The sequence below is a fragment of the Camelus ferus genome, chromosome 1, assembly GCF_009834535.1.
Source record: "Camelus ferus isolate YT-003-E chromosome 1, BCGSAC_Cfer_1.0, whole genome shotgun sequence".
Taxonomy (NCBI): domain Eukaryota; kingdom Metazoa; phylum Chordata; class Mammalia; order Artiodactyla; family Camelidae; genus Camelus; species Camelus ferus.
The window spans coordinates 59,592,821-59,614,571 of NC_045696.1; the positions used below are offsets into that span (position 1 = coordinate 59,592,821).

Below are 21,751 nucleotides of genomic sequence, written 5' to 3' on the forward strand. Positions count from 1 at the left end.
TAGGGATTACTGAAACCCAGAGCAGGCCTGCTCCCCTGACGTCTGGGGAATCTGAGTGTGACTCCTTAACCATATCACTGATGGCTGGCATGGATGAATTAATTTTAAAATTAGGGTAACACATGAATTGCTGCACCAGTCTCCTTTTACTCAAGAATATGGCTCCCACAGTATACCTGGGGTAGGGTCAGGGGTACTTCCACTGAGGGTGAAACTTATCCCAAATGTATGAGGCAGATGTTCAGAAACCAGGACTACAGCTGCATTCCTGACATGCCTGAGGCTCCCTGGAGACTAGGCAAAGTGACCCATAGCAGAACATGATGTTCTCTAAAGTTTTTTTCCTGTAAGTTCAGCCTCCTTCTATGAAAAATATGTTACAGGAAACAGTTACGATAGAAGGGACACTTCACCAAATGCAAACAATGTTTATTTTGTGGTGTTAAGCATATAAGTAACTTTTTCTTGTTTTTGATGCCTCTGTGCATTTCACCTTTCCTACCATTAATCAGAATGATCAGAAAGAAATAAAAAATATTTTTAGAAGCAAGAACAAGATAGTGGTCTCTAAACTCTTGGTTGTATACTCTCAATAAAATATTTTTGAACTTGCAACCCCCTCTACCTGCGTCTATATTAGTTTATAAATTATACATATGTTCTGCTATCACTAATAATCTCAAAACTCACTGAGCCCTTAGGGTAAAGTTTCGCTTTTTCATTAGACGTTGTGGTTCCATATTTCAAATAGTCTCCTTGATAATTTTCAGTTATTTTTTGCTTCTGGTTTCCTGACAGATCTGACTGGATTGTCACTGTTTCTTTACCCCATAATGTGGTTGCCAAAGAGTTCAAAGTTCCCTTGTGCTTTCATGATTAGAATTATCTTCAAACTGCAGTTTCTTTGAGGAACCTTGTTAAGCCACATGTCCTTTTGTGAAGGTTAATTTAGTTAAAACTAGATAATAGGTAAGTTCATTTAGCTAGGCACATGAACAGAGCAATAATTTGAAGTATGCTGAAAGCAACTGGATGAATGAACCCCTCTGCATTGTGGTCTTTCCAGCGTCCCTGAGGAGCCCTCCCCTGCCACACCATTTGACATGTGGTCCGAGTGAGACTCCAGCATCAGTATACTAGTGAAAGTCCAGGGAAATATCATACCTTTTCTATTGTTTTGATCAGATATGTGTACAGGTCAGTATGTATATGTACACATACATATGCATATTTAAATACAGATAATTTTCCTCTCTGTTTTCAACAGTTAATCTTGGGCATCCCCTGAGGTGAGCATACAAAGGTTGGAGAGTACTAGAAATGACACCAAGAAAGCCACTCTGTGCAAGGGGCATTATGAAAAATGGGCTGCAGTTATGGTCTTTCTTTTAAATCTCTGACTCCATAATTACAATGAAAGTTTGCTTAATGCACCTGAAAATTAATCTGCATAATTAACCCAAGTAAGGAATGGAAGAGCCAACTATAAACCCATGGGGTTCATTTTAGGACCAGCTGGGGCCAGGCTGAGGCTTGGGGAAAATGGCCCTCAAGGAGGAAAATTCTGCCTGGATGAGAGAAGGCTGATTGTAGTTTACTGTGGTCTCAATTCTACAATTGGTTGTATGCAGAGACCCTTAGCATTTTATACATGAAAGAGATCCTTCAGGCAGCCTTTCACCTGATAGAAGTTCATCTCGTAAACATTTAACGAGCACCTACTATGTACCAAAAACTGTGTTGGGCATTGAGGATAAAACAATCCCTGCCATTAGGGGTCTAGTTGGGGAGAACCACAGCAACAAAATCATCCCATAATGTGATAATTCTATGGTAGAGAGAGACTCACAGTTTGATGAGAACACTGAGGCAGGAATGCTTAGCTTTGTCAGGCTGCCCACAGAAGGTTTCCCGATGAGACAACCCAGGGAAGAGGGGTCAAAGTTGGTGGCCAGGATTTGGCATTTCTGAAGGATGCCATATAGCCTCTCCCAGATTATCTCCAGAGCCCAGAAGCAGGGATAGGGTAGGGGTGGGATGTGGGGAGAGATGAGAAGTCAGGATCTCATTGTATTGAACCAAAATCTCCATCCTTCTACCCTTTGGTCCTAGTTCTGCTCTCTGGAAAAATGGAACAAATCTGCTCTTTCTTATTTGGCAGCTTTAAAAATATTTGAAAATGGTCATCATAGCCCTCTTTCCTTTATCTGAAAAATGTTGTGATGTGTAAGTTATTTCTACAGTCCCCTCTGACTCTAAAACTCCGGTAACTATTTCTCTTCATTGTCAGCCTTCTCTGTAGTACAAGTCTCCAATATATTCACCGCTTTCTGGGTGTGTTTTGACCTCTCCTGGTTGCCCCCTGCTGGCAGAACTCTAGTTAGCCACGCCCGGCTTCCACACACGCCCCTGGGAGCTGTGCATCCAGGATGCTGGTACTCTCCCAGCACAGCCCAAGGAGACAGGACCCTTTATGGTGACTCCATCACTTGCCCTGCTGAGGCTTGTGCTTCCTTAAAAGCCCCTGGGTTTCTTTGGTTTTTTTTTTCTTTCAAGGTAAGTGCTTCCAATACATTGACCTTTTTTTTTTTTTAACTTAAATGCAAAATTTTTATATATTTTTCCTCTCAAATTTTACTTTGTTTTTGGACCCAGTTCTTCAGCCCATCAAAATGCATTTATTATTGCTATAAATATTTCAACAATTTGAAATATCGGCCAGGTCAGGCAGCGCCCTGTGGTGCTTCACTGAAAGTTCTCATTCAGGTGACACAAAGCCATCAGCCTGCACAGGCATTCCTGCCAAGGGCCACATCATCTTGTGCAATTTCATAACCTTTTCCTCCGCAGATACAGTGTGAGGCTCTGCAGAGCCTTGCTGTTCTCCATGTTTGTAACATGCCTCCAATCCACCAACATAGTAACTCTACCAAGAAAGAAAATGAGACCTGTTTGAGATCAATCTTCATGAGTTTGTCCTGGGGTCCCTGTAGCTTTTTCTAAATGTACCCCCAGATCTTTTGTGAAGGAAATGCAGGATAAATACAAGTAAACCAAAATTCTCACAAAATATTTATTTGATAGTTTCTTCTAGACTTTTGTCTGATTGATTTCAGGATCATTGGGGGTTTCCTCTACCATATTCCTTTAAAAAATAAAAATAAAAGGGATTATTCACACAGCTTTAGTATTCCAACAAGTCACTTGTTTTTGGTAGGTCATCAAAGATCCCTGATGGAACTTTTCAGATCATCCTGTAATAGGGTGGGTAAGGAGCTGTGAGCCTGAAGTCAGGTTATGTTATCAAAGTTCAAATGCTATCTGCTTCTTGTTTCTGGTAAAGATGCAGGGAACTCGGTAGAAGGAAATGATGTAAGGTCCAGCACTGGGTGTTTAGCCTTCACAGGAGAAAACCCATTCTGAGCCTAAAGCATTGATAAGTTCTGGAATGGGTAAACAGTATATGTCATAGGAGCTCTTCAACAGAGGGGAGATCTTTTGAAAAGAATAGATTCCTAAATGTCTCAAACTGATTAAGAGGCAAAAATACAGACAAGATAAACAGCCAAGATCCCCTCAAGATCAGTCATAATTATATCAAAGATCTCAGTTTTCATCATGATGATAATGAAAAAAAATAACATGAACTTGGTCATAAAAGTTGTGTTCAATTATCCAAATTATCTAATTGGAATAGAAATTCAGTAACTGAACAATTAGAACTCATCAGTTACAGTGTCGCAATATGTTCTTACATTTTTTTTTTGCCAGAAATCAAAAAACTAAGTGGATTTCTTTAGTGTTAAGTCCTTCTTTTCTAGAAAACTCTTGCAATATCCTCAAAGGTCTTCATATAGCTACGTAAATAAACAGTTTAACTCTTTAGAAGGTTATATACATTTCCAAAACAGATGAAATTCTATTATATACTTTTAAAATAATCTGTATTAGAATTCACTAAATCTCATCATTTAATAAGTTATGATTAACAGAAAAGAACACTTGACTAGACAAGAAAAACAAATGACTATGGTAATTTCTTTTAGTTTCACAGTGGTGACTTACACCAATATACATACTCACTATAGATAAAATGGCTCTTCCCATGCAATGGGACTGTCTCTTTAGCTGCCGTATGTCTTTCCCTATCAGCCAGCACTTGTAGATCAGTGAGAAAATTTAGCTTTCACTTTTCTCATCTTAATACAAATAATGACATTATGAAAGGGAAAGGTGTTCATTTGCAACTGACAGCTCATGTATTTCAGAGCATCTTACCACAATGAAATGCCTTGGATCCTTCCTCCTCACTGTTAATTGGAATGGAATTGGACCTTAATATACATAACATATGTAGTGTTTATACACACGCACATGTACACACAGTCACACACACCCTTTGCTGAGAAGCAGTATAGTACAGTTATTGAGTGTGCAGTATTTTGAGTTAGACTGTCTGGGTTTGAAACCTGTTTCACTGGCTATACTAATTGTGTGATTGTAAGCAAATTACTCCCTTAGTTTCCTCATCAGAGAAATAGGTATGAAAATAATAATTCCTAGTGCATAGGATTATTAAGGATTTAGCGAGTTAACACATAGAGCATTTTTAGCAAAGCTCCTAACAATAAACACTTTAATACATTGTAGTCAGCATTATTATTATTAATGAAATACCTAAATATCTAAATAATATGTATGAATATACTATATATACATACACGTGTATATATAGATATGTATATATATTTGCTTCCAGATTTTAAGCAAACTTCCCATCTTACTCTCCCCCATTGTTTCTCTCTGAATTTGTTACCTAATCATCATTAGACGATCCCTGAGTGTTCATGTAACCGCTGTGAGAGCCATGGCATTTGCTCTTGTCATTCAGAAAACATGCCCACACAGAGGGCACTTACACTTCTCTTTGCTACAGCTTTTGTCCCAGTGTTTACACCCCAATGCCAGATTGCACATATGTCTCTTGTTCATGCCAAAGGCCCCTGGGGGACCAGAGAATTCTAGATAGGTTAACGTGGCCCTTTATACTGAGGATAAATACTCAATTTTTTAAAATTACTGAAGTCTTAAACAAAAATATCCTATTGGAGGAGAGCTGTGTTTTTTCGAAAGGCATTATATAAGGCTACAAACACAATTTATTGATCTGTTCAGGGAACATATGGTTAATTTAAAAGGGTCACATGAGATGAAGAAAATGGAGTTATCATATGTTTATGGGGGTTTTTTAGAGAAGAAAACAGGGGAAAGGTTAATCGGGCACTTCCTCAAGTGAGAAAAAAAGAAAGAAAGCTGTCCCCTGAAGTTTGTTCTTGGACCAGCTCTATGCATATGACACTGTGGTTGAGAGCACTGGACTTTGTAGTTGAATGCTCAGCTCTGCCACCACCAGCTCTGAGACCATGGGGCAAATGATCTGACCTCTCTGTGCCTTCATTTCCTCCTAGAGTTGCTATGAGGGTTAAATAAAAGGAAATCAAATGCTCAACACTGTTCCACGATAAATGCATGAAACAGGGTAAAATACCTTCTTTTAACCAGTGATCCTCATCTTTATCATGATCACCAGCACCTAAAAATGGTCTGAAGAGAAGGACCACACAGTGAGATTTCCAACTTTGCAGCTGATAATAAAGAGCTAAGTTGATGGGGGTAGACCATTAGAAGTGAGAAGAGAAGGGGCAGGTGAGTTTTGTTTCAGGCAGGTACACTTGGGGGTGAGGGGCAAAAGTGTTCTTTATAAAAACTACTGGGAAGGACCCAGAAAATGGGAGGAGACAGTGAAGAGGGCTCTTGAGAACCGAGCCCAAGGCGGCTGCTAAACTCTGTCCCTAGGGTCAGTTTTTGGCAGCAGAATACTGGACTGAATGAGTCTCATCTGGCAGCAAAGTCTTGGGCTTCTTTTTGAAGTGCTCCTCATTTCCCCCTGCCTCTTATCCTTTCTGAATTCCTGTTTAGCTCCTTCTCCGATTTCCCTTATGGCTGTGGCTCTAGAGTGGATAGTTGCTAGAATAGAAATACTGCCAGTGTATCTCTCAGAGAGGTCATGGTATCCTAACACTCCAATTAATTCAGAAGAGTGAGGCAGAGAGAGGCCACCTGAGCCAAGAGAGGAACTGAGTGAGCCCCGAGCTGAGATGGAGCTAACTGAGTGGAGGGAGAAAGCAAAATAGGTTGATTGAAGGCTAATGCCCTGTGGGTACTTTGTGTTCCATCTTTCGCTCATTTGGTTCAGGCCCTGGTTTCTGCCCAGAACAGATTCTTCCAGGTTTCTTTTCCAAATGGAGTTAGATCACCAGATTAATCCCCTAGGCAGGTTTTTCTTTTCATGGCCTTGTCTCTGTTTGCAAACTAGCCCATGTCACCTGTTATGAGATAAGCCAGAGAAAACGTCAGGGTCTGGGGGTTGTCATGAAGTTCTTCAAGCCAGAAGGTTGACTCTGAAGGACGGTGAGGACTTGAGCAGATCGGAAGGATGGATAAGGGTGTTTCCGGGCTGCTGGACTCGGGAAGGTGGCTGGAGAGGGCAGAGCTAACTCTCAGGGTCAGGGAGTAAAGGAGATGACTGATTCATGGAACAAAAGAGTGTGAGATGAAGTTGGAAAGCTAGGTTTGTTCATGAGCAGTAAAGTAAGCTTCAGGTTTGAAGACAAGTTTTTTTCTTTAAAGAAAGAAAAAGAGCCCCCTCTATGTATGTGCCAGCCTTGTGCTCTGGAAAGAAGATGGAGAGGAGGCTCCCAATGACAGAATATTCCTTTAGAAAACAGAAAATATTCAGGAAAGAAAATACTCAGGAAAGAAAATAATTCAAACTCTAGAAAAACATAAATCAGACTATTTCAAGACTCCAGGCATCAGTGCTTGAGGGAATTGGGAGGAGAGAGTCAGACATAGAGGAAGTAAAGAGCGTATAGGCTGAGGGAGGGCAGACTTGGAAGTCAGGCTGTTGCACTGAGTAGCTCCTTGAAATTCTCTTCAGGCTTCATGACAGGCTTGGACCCTTCAGCTTAACGGTATTGGGTGCTGCAGGTGGAGAAGCGGGCAGGAAGGAATAGGGAAACATTGGATGTAGAATCCTGGGCATATTTCACATTTGGTTTAGATCCAGATTCCCAAGACACCAGACCTCCAAGCCTCACTCCCCCAACTCAAGCACCTCCCCTTTGCTCTGCCCTAACCAGGACCCTGCACACTTGCTTTTCCATTCCACAGATTCAGGCCTGGGACCCCTGTGAGACCTTCCTGCAGCAAACAGCTTCTTCATAGACTCAGTTTCATGGAAGCAAAACAAAAACTCAAATTTAAAGGCAGACTGTTCCTTTCATACATGTTATCTTAGTTTTAGTCTTATTTCCCTCAGTTTGTACACATGGAAATGGACTAAAAATTTTGTTTGGTCTCTTTTCAACATATTATCTGATAAATGACTTATAGCCAACATATATTAAGAACTCTTATAAATCTATATCAAAAGATAACCTGATTTTTGAAAAATGAGGAAAAAAACACGACACTTTCTAAAAGTAGATACCAGTGGCCAGTAAGCATATGAAAATGTGCTCACCATCGTGAGTCATTAGGGAACTACAACCTAAAACCATACTAAGATAACACTTCACACCTACTAGCATGGCTAAAATTAAATAGACCAATAATACCAAATGATGGTGAGTAGCTGGAACTGTCATATGTTCCTGATGGGAATGTGAAATTCCTCTTGGGAACGTTAAATGTACACCTACCCTATGACCCTACAATTGCACTCCTAGGTGACTCTCAAGTGAAAACCTATGTCCGCAGAAAGACCTGTGTGAGAACTGTCACATCAGCCTTACTCATAATAGCCAAATCCTGGAAACAACCCAGGAGTTCATGAGCTGGAGAATGGATAAACAAGTCACTGTGCATCTGCTCAAGGGAACCGCACTTAGCAGTAGCAAGGAATGAACTGATACAATAAGAATGAATCTTAAATATAGTGTGTGGAACACAGAAAGCCAGACATGTAAGCGTCCATACTGTATGACTTCATTCGTATGGAATCCAAGAATCTGTGAGGATAGAAATCAGAAAGTGGTACCTGAGGTGGGAGGCAGGGGTGGGTGCAGGGGGCAGGACCTGACTGAAAAGGGGCGCAAGTAGACTGTCTAGGGTGATGGAAAGGCTCTGTATTTTGTTTTTGGTGATGGCTACCCTGGTATCTAAAATTGTCAAAACTTAATAGAACTGAATGCTTAAAATTTGTGTGTCTTATTGTATGTAAATTATACTTTAATGCAGGAAGGGAAAACACATTTATAAGCTCTGTCTACAAAAGCCTATTCATCCTATAAAGTGATCTCTTATAAATTATAAATTATCTCTCTTATTTTTCTCAGTTTAACTCCCTTCTCTAGTTAAAGAATGAAGTGCTTTTCAAAGCTGAGATACAACAAAAACCTGTTTGCCTGCCAATGCACAGGTCCCCAAGGACTCCCCACAATAAGTGGATAGTAGGTTTTTGGGCAGAGCTCAGTGGATCCCTTTGTTGACCTGCAGAGAGGTGGGGGCATAAGGTGAGAACCCACAGCAGTGAAGGCAGATTTTTTCAGTTCCCCCATTTCTGCTTCAAAGAGAGCAACTATGCTTGCAATGGAGAAAAGTCTTACTGTTAGACAAAAAATGGAATCCCTTGACCCAGACGGCAGCCGCTCATGAGGGACCGCTTTCCCATCCCACCCCAGGACATATGGCCCCAGCACAGGATGGAACAGCGCCATCTCCTGGCTGCATCAAGCTGGTCTTTCCATCCCTTTGTCCCCTGCTACTACTCCCCTGGGGCCAGCAGTGTTTGGTAACTGGGAAGGTTATGCCACAGTTCAGCTGGAATGAGACCCAACATGGTGAAAATCACCAAGCTGGGGCCCTAGACCATGTGCTTAGGCTGCCTGGGCCATGCTGCCACTGCGCGATCTGGGCTGAGGCTTCCGTTGGGGTAGCGTGAATAACACCTGAAAACCACTTTAGAAAAGGTTTTATCTGATTCATGAATCAGGTGGAATTATTATCCAGTTCAGTACTTCTGAGTTCCTACTCTGTGGGTGATTGCAGCGACTGTAAAGGAAGTGTAGGATTCAGTCTCTGTTTGCAGGCACATATTTGAGAGCAAACAAGGTCAAGTCATGTGAGTGAGGGTGTAGAGCAGTAACCGAATTAGCAAGCTCATATGAAGGCAAAGTTTCCCTTCATTACATGCTTCAGTCTTCATTAGGATCATTCATGCCTTTCAATAGAGTATAATCTGCTTGTATTTCTAGAAGCTACACATTTACACCTTGTTTAGTCACCACTTCCAGGTATTGGCCTTTGTAGTAGAGAGAATCCTGTATAACAGAATACGGGAACCAGATTGGAACCCCTGGGTTTGGTGTGTACCGGCTCTAACTGATTGTAACCTCAGGCCCTTCACCAGGCTTCTCCAGCCCTCTGTTTCTGTCTCTTGAAGAGCTAGACTCAGCGTTTAATTTCTAAGGACCTCTCCAATTATGAGACTTTTAGAACAATGGTTACAGTATGTATGGTGGACAAAGTCTTTGCAGTCTGGAGAAGAACCAAATTATGTTCTCAGGTCACGCCCCTTGTGAGCACAGTGAACTCTGGCCAAACCATTCCATCTGTGTGAGTGAGCGTCAGCTTCCTCTTGTGTGAGATGGACCTGGAGATCTCCACCCTGCCTGCCTCTCTAGGTTATTGTAGGGGTGGGATGAGATGGAGTGTGCAAAAACTTTCTAAACCATAATTCATCATATAAGTGTTTACTGCTGCTGTAGACATTGATGCACAGGGAGAACACTTTTAAAGGCATGCATACCTGGGTGCATGGTACCATTGCTTAAATGTGCTCTGGGGGTCAAAAAGGAGATGCAAAGCAGAGACAGATCTGAAAGTTGGATTAGTTAGTAAGGTTTGGAATCAGTGAGCTTCAACCTAGCAGCCTCTTGTGGACCAGCGAGCCTACACTGATGGTGGTTCTCTCACAGGTGACAGCAGAACTAGATGCCTGGAACGAGGACTTGCTTCGGCAGATGAATGACTTTAACACGGAGGATCTGACCCTGGCGGAGCAACGGCTGCAGCGCCACACGGAGCGGAAGCTGGCCATGAATAACATGACCTTTGAGGTCATCCAGCAGGGCCAGGATCTGCATCAGTACATCATGGAGGTTCAGGCCTCAGGTAGGCAACCTGTCCCAGGCTCATTCTTCCAATGGGGAGATGATGAAAACAAGAATACGACCCTGGCTCCAAAGAGCACTTCTGTTCCACTCATTTATTCTGTTCTCACAGGTACTGGAACAGAGGGTTTTGCCTCCATTTTAAAGAAAAACTGAAGCCTGGGAGCTAAAATTACTTGTCCAAGGTTGCCTGGTTAGGCTGTGGTAAAGATAGGAATAGGGCCAGGATCTCCTGGTACTGTGGGATGTGGGGGAAAAACCAATGATGGAAATCAGCACAGATTCAAAAACATGGTGGTTGAAGAAACAAAGCCCAAGTGGGCTCCAAAAGCAGTCAGCCATCCTTGTGAACTGTATTCAAATGTGTAGATGTCGCTATTCCACCCTGCCCTGCCCCACCGCCCACACACACACACACATTTTCCTGCCTTGTCCTCCACCCTCAGGGCTAGCTCCTCATCTCCAGTTCATGCTTCTGAGTCTTCATTTTTCTTATCACTGGTCTGTGCGTGCATGTAAGAAAAATGCTGATAAAATTTATGGCAAGGTCATATAATTTTATAACTTCTCAAAAAACACTGGCTGAGCTACCCAGACTTGACTTCTTTTCCTGCTCAGGATTTATTCACTATTTATCTAACAGAAGCCCTTACTGTTACACCTGCCACTTTCCAAAACAGCCTTTGATGTTAGAACTGGAGAGAGCCATAGCGGTCCACTTGTCCAGCTAGTCCAGAAAAAAGAAGTTGCCGGTCTGGGCACACACCAGTAGAGTTCTAGAAGTCAGATCTCCACATCCCCACCCACCCTGGGTCCTCCAGGAGGAGGCAGACAGGGGCTCAGGCCATCAACTCGTTAAAACATGATTGGTCCATGTCCCTGTAGATCATGAAGGACATTTAGAATCCTGAGATCGTCAGGCAGACCTTAGCAATCAAACTTGACTTTAGGGTACTATGTTTCTTTTAATGACCTGAGAGAATATATACCAGCATTCAGAGGAACTTCACTTCTCACCAGAGGAGAGACCATCTAGTAAATTCTATTTACTTTGGTCAGCATTATCTTTCCTTGAATTTTTATTTATGTTGTGAACAGACTGCAGCTGCCTGTGAGACCCAGGCCTGTTTACTGGGTATAGACCAGGCTCCACACAGCTCCTGGAAGGACCCTCCATTTACATCATAGTCTGTCTGGGGACTGTTTTCAAAACGACAATGCCCAGATATTCTGATTGAACACCTCTCAGTAGGACTTGGGTATCAGCAAAAGCTCCGCAGGTGATGCCCCCATGCAGCTAGGGCTGAGAACCACTGTTTTTCATTGCGATGGTTAAATCACAGCAGCTGATATCTATGAAATGCCCTCGGGCAGTGACTTCCAACCGCAGTGCCCAGATCAGCAACATCAGCATTACCTAAGAACTTGTTAGAAATGCAAGTTCAAGGGCCCATCCCTAGAACCTGCCACATCAGGATCTCCTGGGGGTGAGGCCCAAAAATCTGTAGTTCAGTAAGCCCTCCAGGTGATTCTGATGCACCTCCAATCTACCGACCCTGATCTAGGACCTACTCAAAGTGTGGGCCCTGGACCAGCAATGCCAGCATCACTTGAGAGCTGATTAGAAAGGCAGAATCCCAGACTTAGTGAGTCTGAATCTGCATTTTAACAAAATCTCCAGGTAAATCTTGTGCATGTTAAAGTTTGAGAAGTAGTGTTCTTGGCCATGGCTTGTACCTTTTCAAGGCCTTATTGGGGAAGGGAGAAACTGTGACTGAGAACCTTGTCTGGACTCAGGGTTTTACCCTACAGCTTGTCCTCATGATGCTCACGTTAGCTGGCTATCCAGCTAAGACTGGAAACCATGAGAGTGCAGACATGGTACCCAAAAAAGATGCTGTGCAGAGAAACCCTGCAGGGATGCTGATCCCTCATCCTTTCACATACTGATGTGTCTGGCAGGTGGAGAACCTCATCTGCCTGAAAACCTGCGGCACTTAGGACCAGGATGCCGGCAAGACCTTCAGCAAGCACATCTCTGTTTAAGTGCCAAGTACCCTTGGTAACAGAGCTGGCAGTCCTTGAAGACTGGCTGTGCTTGGCGGCCACCTTAACTGTGAGGGCTGAGTGGGTGAAAATACCCCAGGCAGATGGGCTGCTCACCCCCACAATATCCTGTTCTAGGAATGAGCTTTGTTAAAAGAGCCTTGATTGGCCTCTTCAGCCCTCTCTGCTGGGACTGGCTGTTCCCCTGCTCCTGCCTCAGCCAGCTGCTCAGGCTGACATAGCCCAGGAAGCCTCAAGGGACATGATTCCAGGGCCTCAGGGAAGCTCATTCTGCTGCCATATACCTTGGGCATCTATCTCATCTCTGGATTGGAGGAAGGGACAGGGCAGTCACACCAGAGCTGGGGTTAGGGATTGGGGTTGGAGGTGGACCTAGAACGGGCCTTGCCCAGGACTTGAATGGCCAAGGAATACAGGACTTCAGAGACACAGGACTGAGGGAACAAATGGGCTGGGCATTTACTTTGTATGTCTAATGAACTATATTTGAACTAAAGGTAAAGTAACTGTTGTCTCAGAAAAAGGACAATTAACACAATCAAAAAGTTGGTTGGTATTTAGCCCTCCAAGCCAAATTAATTAAGGGCTCACGCTTTGATTTTTACAAACGTAGATGGAAGTAGGGAATTTCCTTATCTTTATTTTCAGGTATGAAGTTTTAGCATTCAGCCAGGTTCTCCTAAATCCATCTAATGTGCCAACAACCCTCACCAAAAGCAAAAGCCTTCACTTAAATCAACATCAGCCTTAGGAATAGTTGGCAAAATAGGAACAATTTCTTCACTTGCTCGTTGTTTAGTGTTACCTATTTGGGCCTCAAGTTGGGAAGTGGTAGGGTTTGCTGGAAAGAGTCAAATTGGGGAAAACATGCTGGCTGAATCCAAGGTCCAGTTGCATCACCAACAAGCAGACTGACTTTGGAAGTCCCTGTTCTTTCTCTTTAGACCTTAGTTTCTTCTGTCTAGTGTGGCCGATGGGCCTCCATTCCCCACGTCCCCTCCAATTCTCACCTTCCGTGATGCAGCCTCATTGCCCCCATTGGTTATGCCCCAGATCTTCTCCCTGCTGTGACTTGACCATATGACTGTTACACGTGACCTCAGGAAGAAGACAGAATCTGCGTTTCCTGTAGATATGTCACTTTTGTTGTTTCATCAAAGCATCAAGTTCTCTCTCTAAACAAGGTTTTTAAGTGAAAACTCTTTGGAGTCTGTGCCAATGATGTTTAAATTTTACTGTGCCTGGGGAGAACCCTGCCCCAGCATTTAAATAAATTCTTAAATTAGGTTGTGAGGCTCACTCTTCTCCTTAAACGTAGAGGTTAAGAGTACTGGTAGGAGAGCGAGAGACTTCCTGGGTTGGCATCATGGCCACACGTCTCACTACCTGGGTGTCCTTGAGCATGTTACCTCATGTCTCCAAGCCTCACCTTCCTCTGGAAAACAGCCATCATAGGAATTCTAACCATATGGAGTCATTGTGAGGGTGCAGTGGGGTAAAACCTGCGTGTGGTGAGAGTTCAGTAAAGCTTGTTACCTGCTGCACATTATCCTCGTGTTCTAGCTCATGCTGAGTTCTGCTGGGGTTATTTGTGTTCCCGTAGTTTCTCCAGCAGCGTGAGGGCAGGGTCCCTCCTTCCTTCTCTTTACATTCCCGGCATCCAGCAGAGTGGTTACGTCTTGATATTGATGTTTGCTGAATTAATCAAGGAGGAACATCAGTCCAGGGGGAACAGATATAGGGAAAAATAATGGGCCATAAATAATTGTACTGTGTCATAAAAGGAAAGAAAAGGCCCATATTTTTCCAAAGTGGAAGCTTCTCGGGAGTGAAGGAATATGGATCTGAGGGGAAGGTAAGAGGCGCTGATTAAAAATAAAAAAAACAAGACAAAAAACAAAGGTTCTCAGCCTGGCTGCATATTTGGAATCACCTGGAGAGCTTCTTAAACATACCAGTATCTGGGCCCCACCCCTCAGGGGTTCTTACTTAATTGGTCTGGAGTGGGCCCAGATTTTTTAAACTTCCCAAATGATTCTGATGTACCAGGGTTGAGGATACTGATCTAAAAACCTGATTAAAGGACTTTGTCATTTCTGAACTGGGTGTTATATTGAGGGAGTGACACAGAAAGAGGAGTGGGAAGCGGAGGAGAAAAGAGAAAAGAAGATGTTCTCTGTCTGAAGCAGACAGATTTTTGAAGAACACACAAACTGTTCAAAGACACGTTATAAGTACAAGCAGCAGAGGCAGGAGTACCTCACTGCTACCCTAGACCACAGCCACCTCTGTCCTTGAGGAAATTAAAGTGGTACCCTTGACCTGGCAGCAAAGGAAAGCAAAGTAACATTTTATTATTAACTGTGGACTTGAGCCCTAAGTAATGGCATTGCCGGGCATTCTGATACCAGAGTGTAGCATAAAGAATAACTCTGTCCCTGCATCGCTGACCATTGTACCCCCTACCCAGTGGGTTCCAGTCTTGGTTGCATGTTGGAATCACCCTGGGAGCTTTAAGACTTCCTGATGCCTGGATCCTACCCACAGAGATTCTGATGTTATTGGTCTGGGGTATGGCTAAGACATGGCAACTTTTTAAAGTTCTCTGGATGAATCTAATTTGAGCCAAGGTTGAGAGCACTGGTCTAACAGCATCCAAATCAGCATAACTTCTAATGATACACTTTGAGCAAGTTCATAAACACCTGATGGTAAGATTTTATATTTCCATTTTATATAAGCCATTCAACAGTCCCATCAGTAATCAACAAAGGATGTGTTATAATTTCCCCCAGGGAAAGGAAAAAGTGGGGACATGGATGTTTTACTAACTAGGCACTGTATATACCTTATCTCTTAGTCCTCACAACACTCATGAGGAGTCACTGTTGGGATTCCCATCTTACTCAGTCTCAGAGGGGATTCGGAGCCCAGAGACCCCCATTAACAGGCTGCAGAGCATGGACTCACACCCACATCTGTCCCTAAAGCTCTCAGGTGACCTGAGCTTTTCCTTAAAGAGACCCATGTGTTCACTAAACAGGTATTTTTAGGGGTGAGTCAAGCACTGTGTTAGGTCCTAAAGATGCAGAGATGCATAAAATACACCTGGCCCTGGCCCCGGCCCCAGGGAACCTGCATTCCTGTGAGAACATGGACTAGTTAGTAAGGAACCAACCTCAGTGGGGCTGTTCTGACACAGGACTGTGTATAGGACTTGTGGGGGCACATCAGAAAGAAACCTCAGTGCAGCTTTTTTAGAGAGATTGATGAACTATTTCATTATGAATCTATTTCACTCCTTGATGGTAAGAACACATCTTGCATCTCTGGAGACCCTGTAAGGAAGACAGTTAGGCCTCTGATTAGATTGAGGGCAGTAATGTCAACATAAGAAAACACTATTTGCTATTGATTGATGGCACTTACCAGGTGATGGGTATTAGCTGGGACTCATGCCAATGTGTTTGGGGGCACCAGAAGAGAGAGGTGAGTTTCTATTCTTCTTGGTGTGGCTGGAGTCACTCTTCATGTTTCTCCCACTCCATCCACAACATGATGAGTGGTGAAGGAGAGTTGTAGGCATCATCTTCATCCATTTTATTTCCTGTGTTCATCTCACATAAAAAATATCTATATATCAAGCAAGATAGCTGAAAATGAAGGGCTCAAGTCTCAGGGCGGGCAGGCAGCCCGCTCTGGATGATGTTCTAAGCAGGTGGCTGGCCCCTTTGATGAGTACCAGGCTTAGAGAGCCCATTTGCATGTCATGTGGCAGAGGTGAGCCCATGAGCTTCTCCTAGAAAGACACTTTGCCCAAGCCCATCATAACAAACACCAGAGATGCATGCAGAATGAAAATGAGCTGGGAAAAATCCACATTGTGGCAGGAAGCAGGGAAGAGCCTCTACTTCTGCAGGTGGATCTTAAATTACATTTTTAAAAAGTAAACATGGAGGTCTAGTGTCATTCCACGAAACCTAGCACTACAGAGGTAGAAATTTTTGTATTTTTTCTTATTTTTTTATTTCAGTCAAGGAGATGCTCTACCTCATCTCCTTGTTAATTAAAAACAGTAACTGGAGGAAGCTGACTGCCAAAAGAACAAGCCATTCTTTCCTGTGTCTTACAGATATTTCAGGAGCTGATCTTGGAATTATGAAACTGACAGAAAAAAATAAATGTGAAAAGATACTGAAATTATTACCATGTAACACCAGAAAAAAAATTTTACACTCTCCCATATTGTCCTTATGTAAAACACTATTTTTGCCTTGAGAAGTGAATTTCCCTTATCATGTACAGACTTTCCTTATTCGCCCCCACTGTATCAGGCAGGTGTGGTGGTGGGGGGTGATAAATTTCTGATGTTGTGAGTCACAGGGAGGAGGAAGTGTCCCAAAGGGGACTGATTTTTTATGTGGCCATACGTTGAGATTGTTGGTCTCCTCTGAGAGTGATCCCCATGGAAGTACACTACCCTTTGGTGCCCTTTGGAAGTATTTATCTTCTGGGCTTTTGAGTCTGAGCCCCATTGTTGGTTGAGACTCTATTCATCCGTATCCATAACTGCATTGGGCCATAGATTCCAGGATGTGGACCCAGGGAAAGGATCTGGACAGAACTAAGAATCAGCAGACCCAGGTGGAGTCAGGGATCAGAAGGAGGCAAGCAATCCAGAGTGAGGATTTTCCCGAAGCCAAGGCTGAAACAGAAATAGCTGGACAATAAGAATCAAGAAACAGTACGGGTTACAACTTGCATGAAGTTGGAGATAAATAGGAACCAAGAGGGCATGAATGTCAGAAGGCAAAAAGTTGAAAGTTTGGGTCAGAAAGCGGGCCAGCCCTGGAACTAAGGAGCAAAGCGTGTTTATTGTGATCTGTGACAGACGCCTCAGATGCATCATCTCATTTAATCCTCCCAACCAGCTCCTGAAGTAGGTAGCCTTTGAGGTAGAGAGAGACTTAAAGTCCTCTTGTACATATAAGGAAAGCGAAGTTGCTGGGGATTTAGGTAACTTGCCCAAGATCATGATTCTGACTCAGGGCCGGCTCCCCACTTTCCGTGTGGTCTATCACAGCTAAGTAAGGGATCACATTCAAGTCACTAGAGGACAGGCTAGAGGACCTAGATAACTACGCAGCACCTTCACTCTGTCTCAGAGTTTGTTAACAACCCTTCCTGAAGCAGAAATCTGTTGGAGGAAGGCTACTACAGGTGTGCTGGTGATAATGTGCGAATCGGAGCACTGGCTTGGAGCAGAGAGCGAATGTGTTTGCTGGGAGAGGTACACACAGGAAAAATAAGACAAGGAGGTGGGGAGGGGGTGAGCAAGGAATGGAGCCACAGCTTCTGTCTGGTGGGTATTGATTCGAGGCTCCCATCACAGGTCAGATGGTTGGCAGTTTATTAATCACACTGGCAGCCCTTGTCAGCGACTGGCTGGGCTTACTATGCTTTGAATCAGTAGAAGGATAAGCAAACTCTCCAGGTGAGGGCACAATTTCGTGTGATGGTTTTTCCAAATGGATAAGCACTCAGTACCCCTGTGACACTGCTGGGGTGTGGTTATCAGGTGTGTTTGCCTGTGTCTGAGAAACAATATAGAGAGCTAGCATGTATTTCTTAGAGTTGCTCTTTTAGGGGACCTAAACAGTTGGCTAATAAAATCACCACTGCCCAACTATTCTCTTGAGAGTTTACTTAACATCTAATGGTAAATTGCATCTGACCAGCTAAAAGAGAGGTGCCTTGGGCAGAAGTTCCTGAGACAGGGTCTTTTGGACTTTGTATTTCCCAATATGATGAAGAGGCTTGGTTGTGAATATTCTGGTATTGGCAGTCCCCTTGTGGGGACTGCCGTGTGCCGCCTTGTCTGGGGATGGACTCCAGAAAACCACCTCTTTGACCCCAGTTGATAATTAGGTAAGCAATCATCTGTTGAAGAGTTATTCCCTGGCAAAAGATGAGTTAATCCAAAAGAGATGGCATGGTTTGAGCATCCCAAACAAAGGCTTGTTATGGTGATTTGTCCGATTTCACAGAGGGATATGCAGAGGTTGAGAGCGTGCTGTCAGTGGCTATTTCTGGATTCCAGCTTTCATATGCATATTGGAAGAAATATAGTCTTTACTACCGGGTTTTTAATTGTTTACATTTTGTTTAAATCAGGAATTGAGTTAATCTGTGAAAAAGACATTGATCTGGCGGCCCAGGTGCAAGAGCTATTGGAGTTTCTCCACGAGAAGCAGCATGAATTGGAGCTTAACGCGGAGCAGACCCACAAGCGGCTGGAGCAGTGCCTTCAGCTACGGCACCTCCAGGCCGAAGTCAAACAGGTGAGCCTGGCCATCTAGCCCTCTGCCTTCAGCCTGGGCTTCCCAGCAGCTGAGTCTGACCTGAGCCTGTTCCTGGTACGGGGTAAGGCATACAGAGCCACAGGTATACCCGGAACTTAGGAAATAGGTAAGGTAAGGTGTGGTTGCATTTGTTTCTGAAAACTAGGCTGCTATCTATTGGCTCCGACAAACAGATCTAATGGTACAACGGCTCAGACTACACATGCATCATTTCTCTGCCTTATAACAATCTAAGGAGAGCATTCCAGTACTTTTCCAAGTTGTTCTTAGCCACTGAGTCCATTCTCTTCCTTTCTATCCTCAATCCTGCGCAGAGTTCATGGGAAATACAAAGCCCTTATCAATAAGCGTATGCAGGCTTTAGAGCCAGGCTGATTAATGTGGGGCACCTGTGTGCCTAGTACCGCACTTGAGATATAGACAGTATGTGGTAGCCATCGTTCAGTTCCCATCATTCTTTCAATGTGTGTATAGTTCTCATAAGAAAATGTTCTAGACTCATTAAAGCCACTTTTAAAAAGAGAAGAGTTCTTACCTGTATGAGACATGATACTATTTTACTAAAGAATATACCCTTACGGTTCCTAGGACTCTTTAGGAACATACATACAATGACCAATGGCACATTTTAAAAATACTACATATTTATATTTTGAACAGACTAAGTGGGAATCATTAGCATAATGAATGGGGATTTCCTATTTAGACAAAGTGGGATTGAAGAAATACAAATGTAATCATAATTCCATTTACTGAGTACCTGCCTTTTGTACCTATCTCTTAATCAGTCCTCACAACCATTCTCTGAAGCAGATATTACTGTCCTTACAGAGGAGGTCTCTGAAGCTTAGAGAAGTCACCAGACAAAGGTCACACTGAACTCAACATCACCCTCCATGGGTCCAGGACGGCTTCCTGGCAGGGCAGACTCCACAGCACTTCAGTGTTTACTCCTTCCGCTCCACGCTTTCCCAAGCAACCCCATCCACCTGCTTCCTCTAAGCAGAGCCCCACCCAAAGTATCCTAAGCAGAGATACATCTTCCTCTTTTAAATGTTTTTTTCCTTATGTACAGTGACTGCTAGAGTTTTTACATTTGTCTATTAATTTAGCACAAGAAAAAAAGACATCATATTTTATTTATTTATTGCTCAGGCCCTTTTATTCAGGGTATTCCTTGCTGATGCTTCTCTTTTAGTTATTCTATATTATTTATTATAATATGCAAAATGATCTTCCCTACCCTCCTTCTTCTCCAATCAGTGCTCAGCCAGGGCCCGCCCTCTCTGTGCTGATGATCCGTCTTGAGCTCAGGTGAAATCACTGAGCCCCAGGCAAAGCCAGACCACTGCTGCTTTTCTGTTTAATTGCCCTGGGGTCACACCTGAGTCCCTGGAGAGACCTGTTATTCATGGGGACATGGGAGGAATCCTAGCTAGCCCAGTGCAGTGATGAGTATACAAATTCTGAACCTCTTGGCAGTAATGATAGTCTTTATTTTCATAGGAGAAGTACTTTCTTACGTGGGATCTCACTTAAGGAGAACAGGCCCATGGGGGACTGTGATATACATTTACTTTACAAATGAGGAAACTGAGGACCAGAGGATTAGTGCTCCCAGGGCCTCTTGACTAGTTAGCTCAAAGTTGAGCCCAGGCCTCATGAATCCAAGGTCCTACAGTTTGCCTCTGCTGGGCCCCTCTCCCACCCTGGAGTCCCGGGAGAAATAGAAAGAAGCCCTCCAGCAGAGTGCAGTCTGCTGCAGCACCGTGGCAGAGGGCCGGCGCCTGCCTGGTGAGTCAGTGGCTCCAGCAGGCCATGGGAGTTCTCCTCCATTCTCCTTTTTCACAGTCATCTGAATAAAATATCCAGATAACAGGGAAATTATTCCTAATTGACTTTGAAATGAAATATATGCCATTGCTTTTGTTCCTGGTGTTTTATTTTATTTATTTTTCGCTACAGCACTAATAATAGGGCCAGCTTCCTAATTATGTTTTTCTTGACTGAGATGAAAATGGAAATGAAATGAATTTTCATCCTCCAAGTATACATTTTGCACAGGATGGGGAGCTGGGACGATGAAAGGTAGTTTGTCAAGTGGGGAAGTGGATCATCCGTCCATGGATAACCCAGGCTTGACTAATATCTGTATACATTCCCATTAAGTGTTTCATGAACTGGAGGACAAAAAAAAAGTATTCGTCTGTGGGAGTGAGAACATTCCTTCTTCTCTCCATCATGGCAGGAATGATGCAAAGGGAGTTGTAGTTCAAATTGGGACTGGATGGCTCGGGTCAGCCTTTAGGAAACCCGTGAAGGCCTTTGCAAAGGACGGCGGCCCCTGGAGGCGCCGAGGTACTGCCTGCACGGTTAAGCCACCATGCCTCATTGGACAGACTTGTTTTCCTTGTCGACATGGGCTCTTTCTTTTGGGAGTCGTCTGATGCAGTTTCAGAGAAGGTGTTTGTGTTTGATGGACGTTGGTGGAGTGGGAAATATTGATTTGGAAGCTGTTGACACTTGGAAACAGGGAGTTAATTTAGATGTCAGTATTGATCAGTGGGGCTAAATTTAGACACTAGCTCCAGAGTTTCTCTTTTGAAGTTACTCTCAAAAAAAAAAAGGGAAGAAAGAAAGAATGAAAAGACCTTATTGAAATGCCATCAGTGGGGACAGGAAGGGAGAGGACAGCAATGTGTCATCATACAGCTCTGTCATTAGAGCTCATCACTTAAAGGTTTAGATTTGGCCTTCATACCCGTAAGTGTAGTTACGCCACTTCAGTTATATAAACTGAAGCTTTGAGGAATGATGATGTCACAGAAATTGGACTGAAAATTATTTTTAAGCATTTAGAGCAAATGAAACTGATTAATGCAAGTGGTTTTCTTTCTGAAGGGATTATACAGGACTTTGTATCTAAAATAAATGGCCTAACCCCTCCAGAGAAACACTGAGCCTTGAAGGGAAGCTGCTCTCCTGATTCCAGCTCATGGTATAGGGCCCTGGACCACCCAGGTGCTCCCTTTCTTCTAGAAAAATAGCTTAGACCATTCTCCAGACCCCACAGAATGCTCTGATTGC

General features: G+C 43.5%; 1 protein-coding gene across 20 annotated transcripts in view; it reads left to right on the plus strand.

Moving 5' to 3' along the window:
• Positions 1-21,751, plus strand: part of KALRN (kalirin RhoGEF kinase) — a 616,045-nt gene that overhangs the window by 331,280 nt on the left and 263,014 nt on the right. For all 20 annotated transcript variants that reach the window (XM_032480687.1, XM_032480702.1, XM_032480718.1 and 17 more), the window contains exons 14-15: positions 10,041-10,236; positions 18,477-18,643. In XM_032480687.1, the coding sequence (XP_032336578.1) occupies positions 10,041-10,236; positions 18,477-18,643 (363 nt within the window). The remainder of the gene's footprint in view (positions 1-10,040; positions 10,237-18,476; positions 18,644-21,751) is intronic.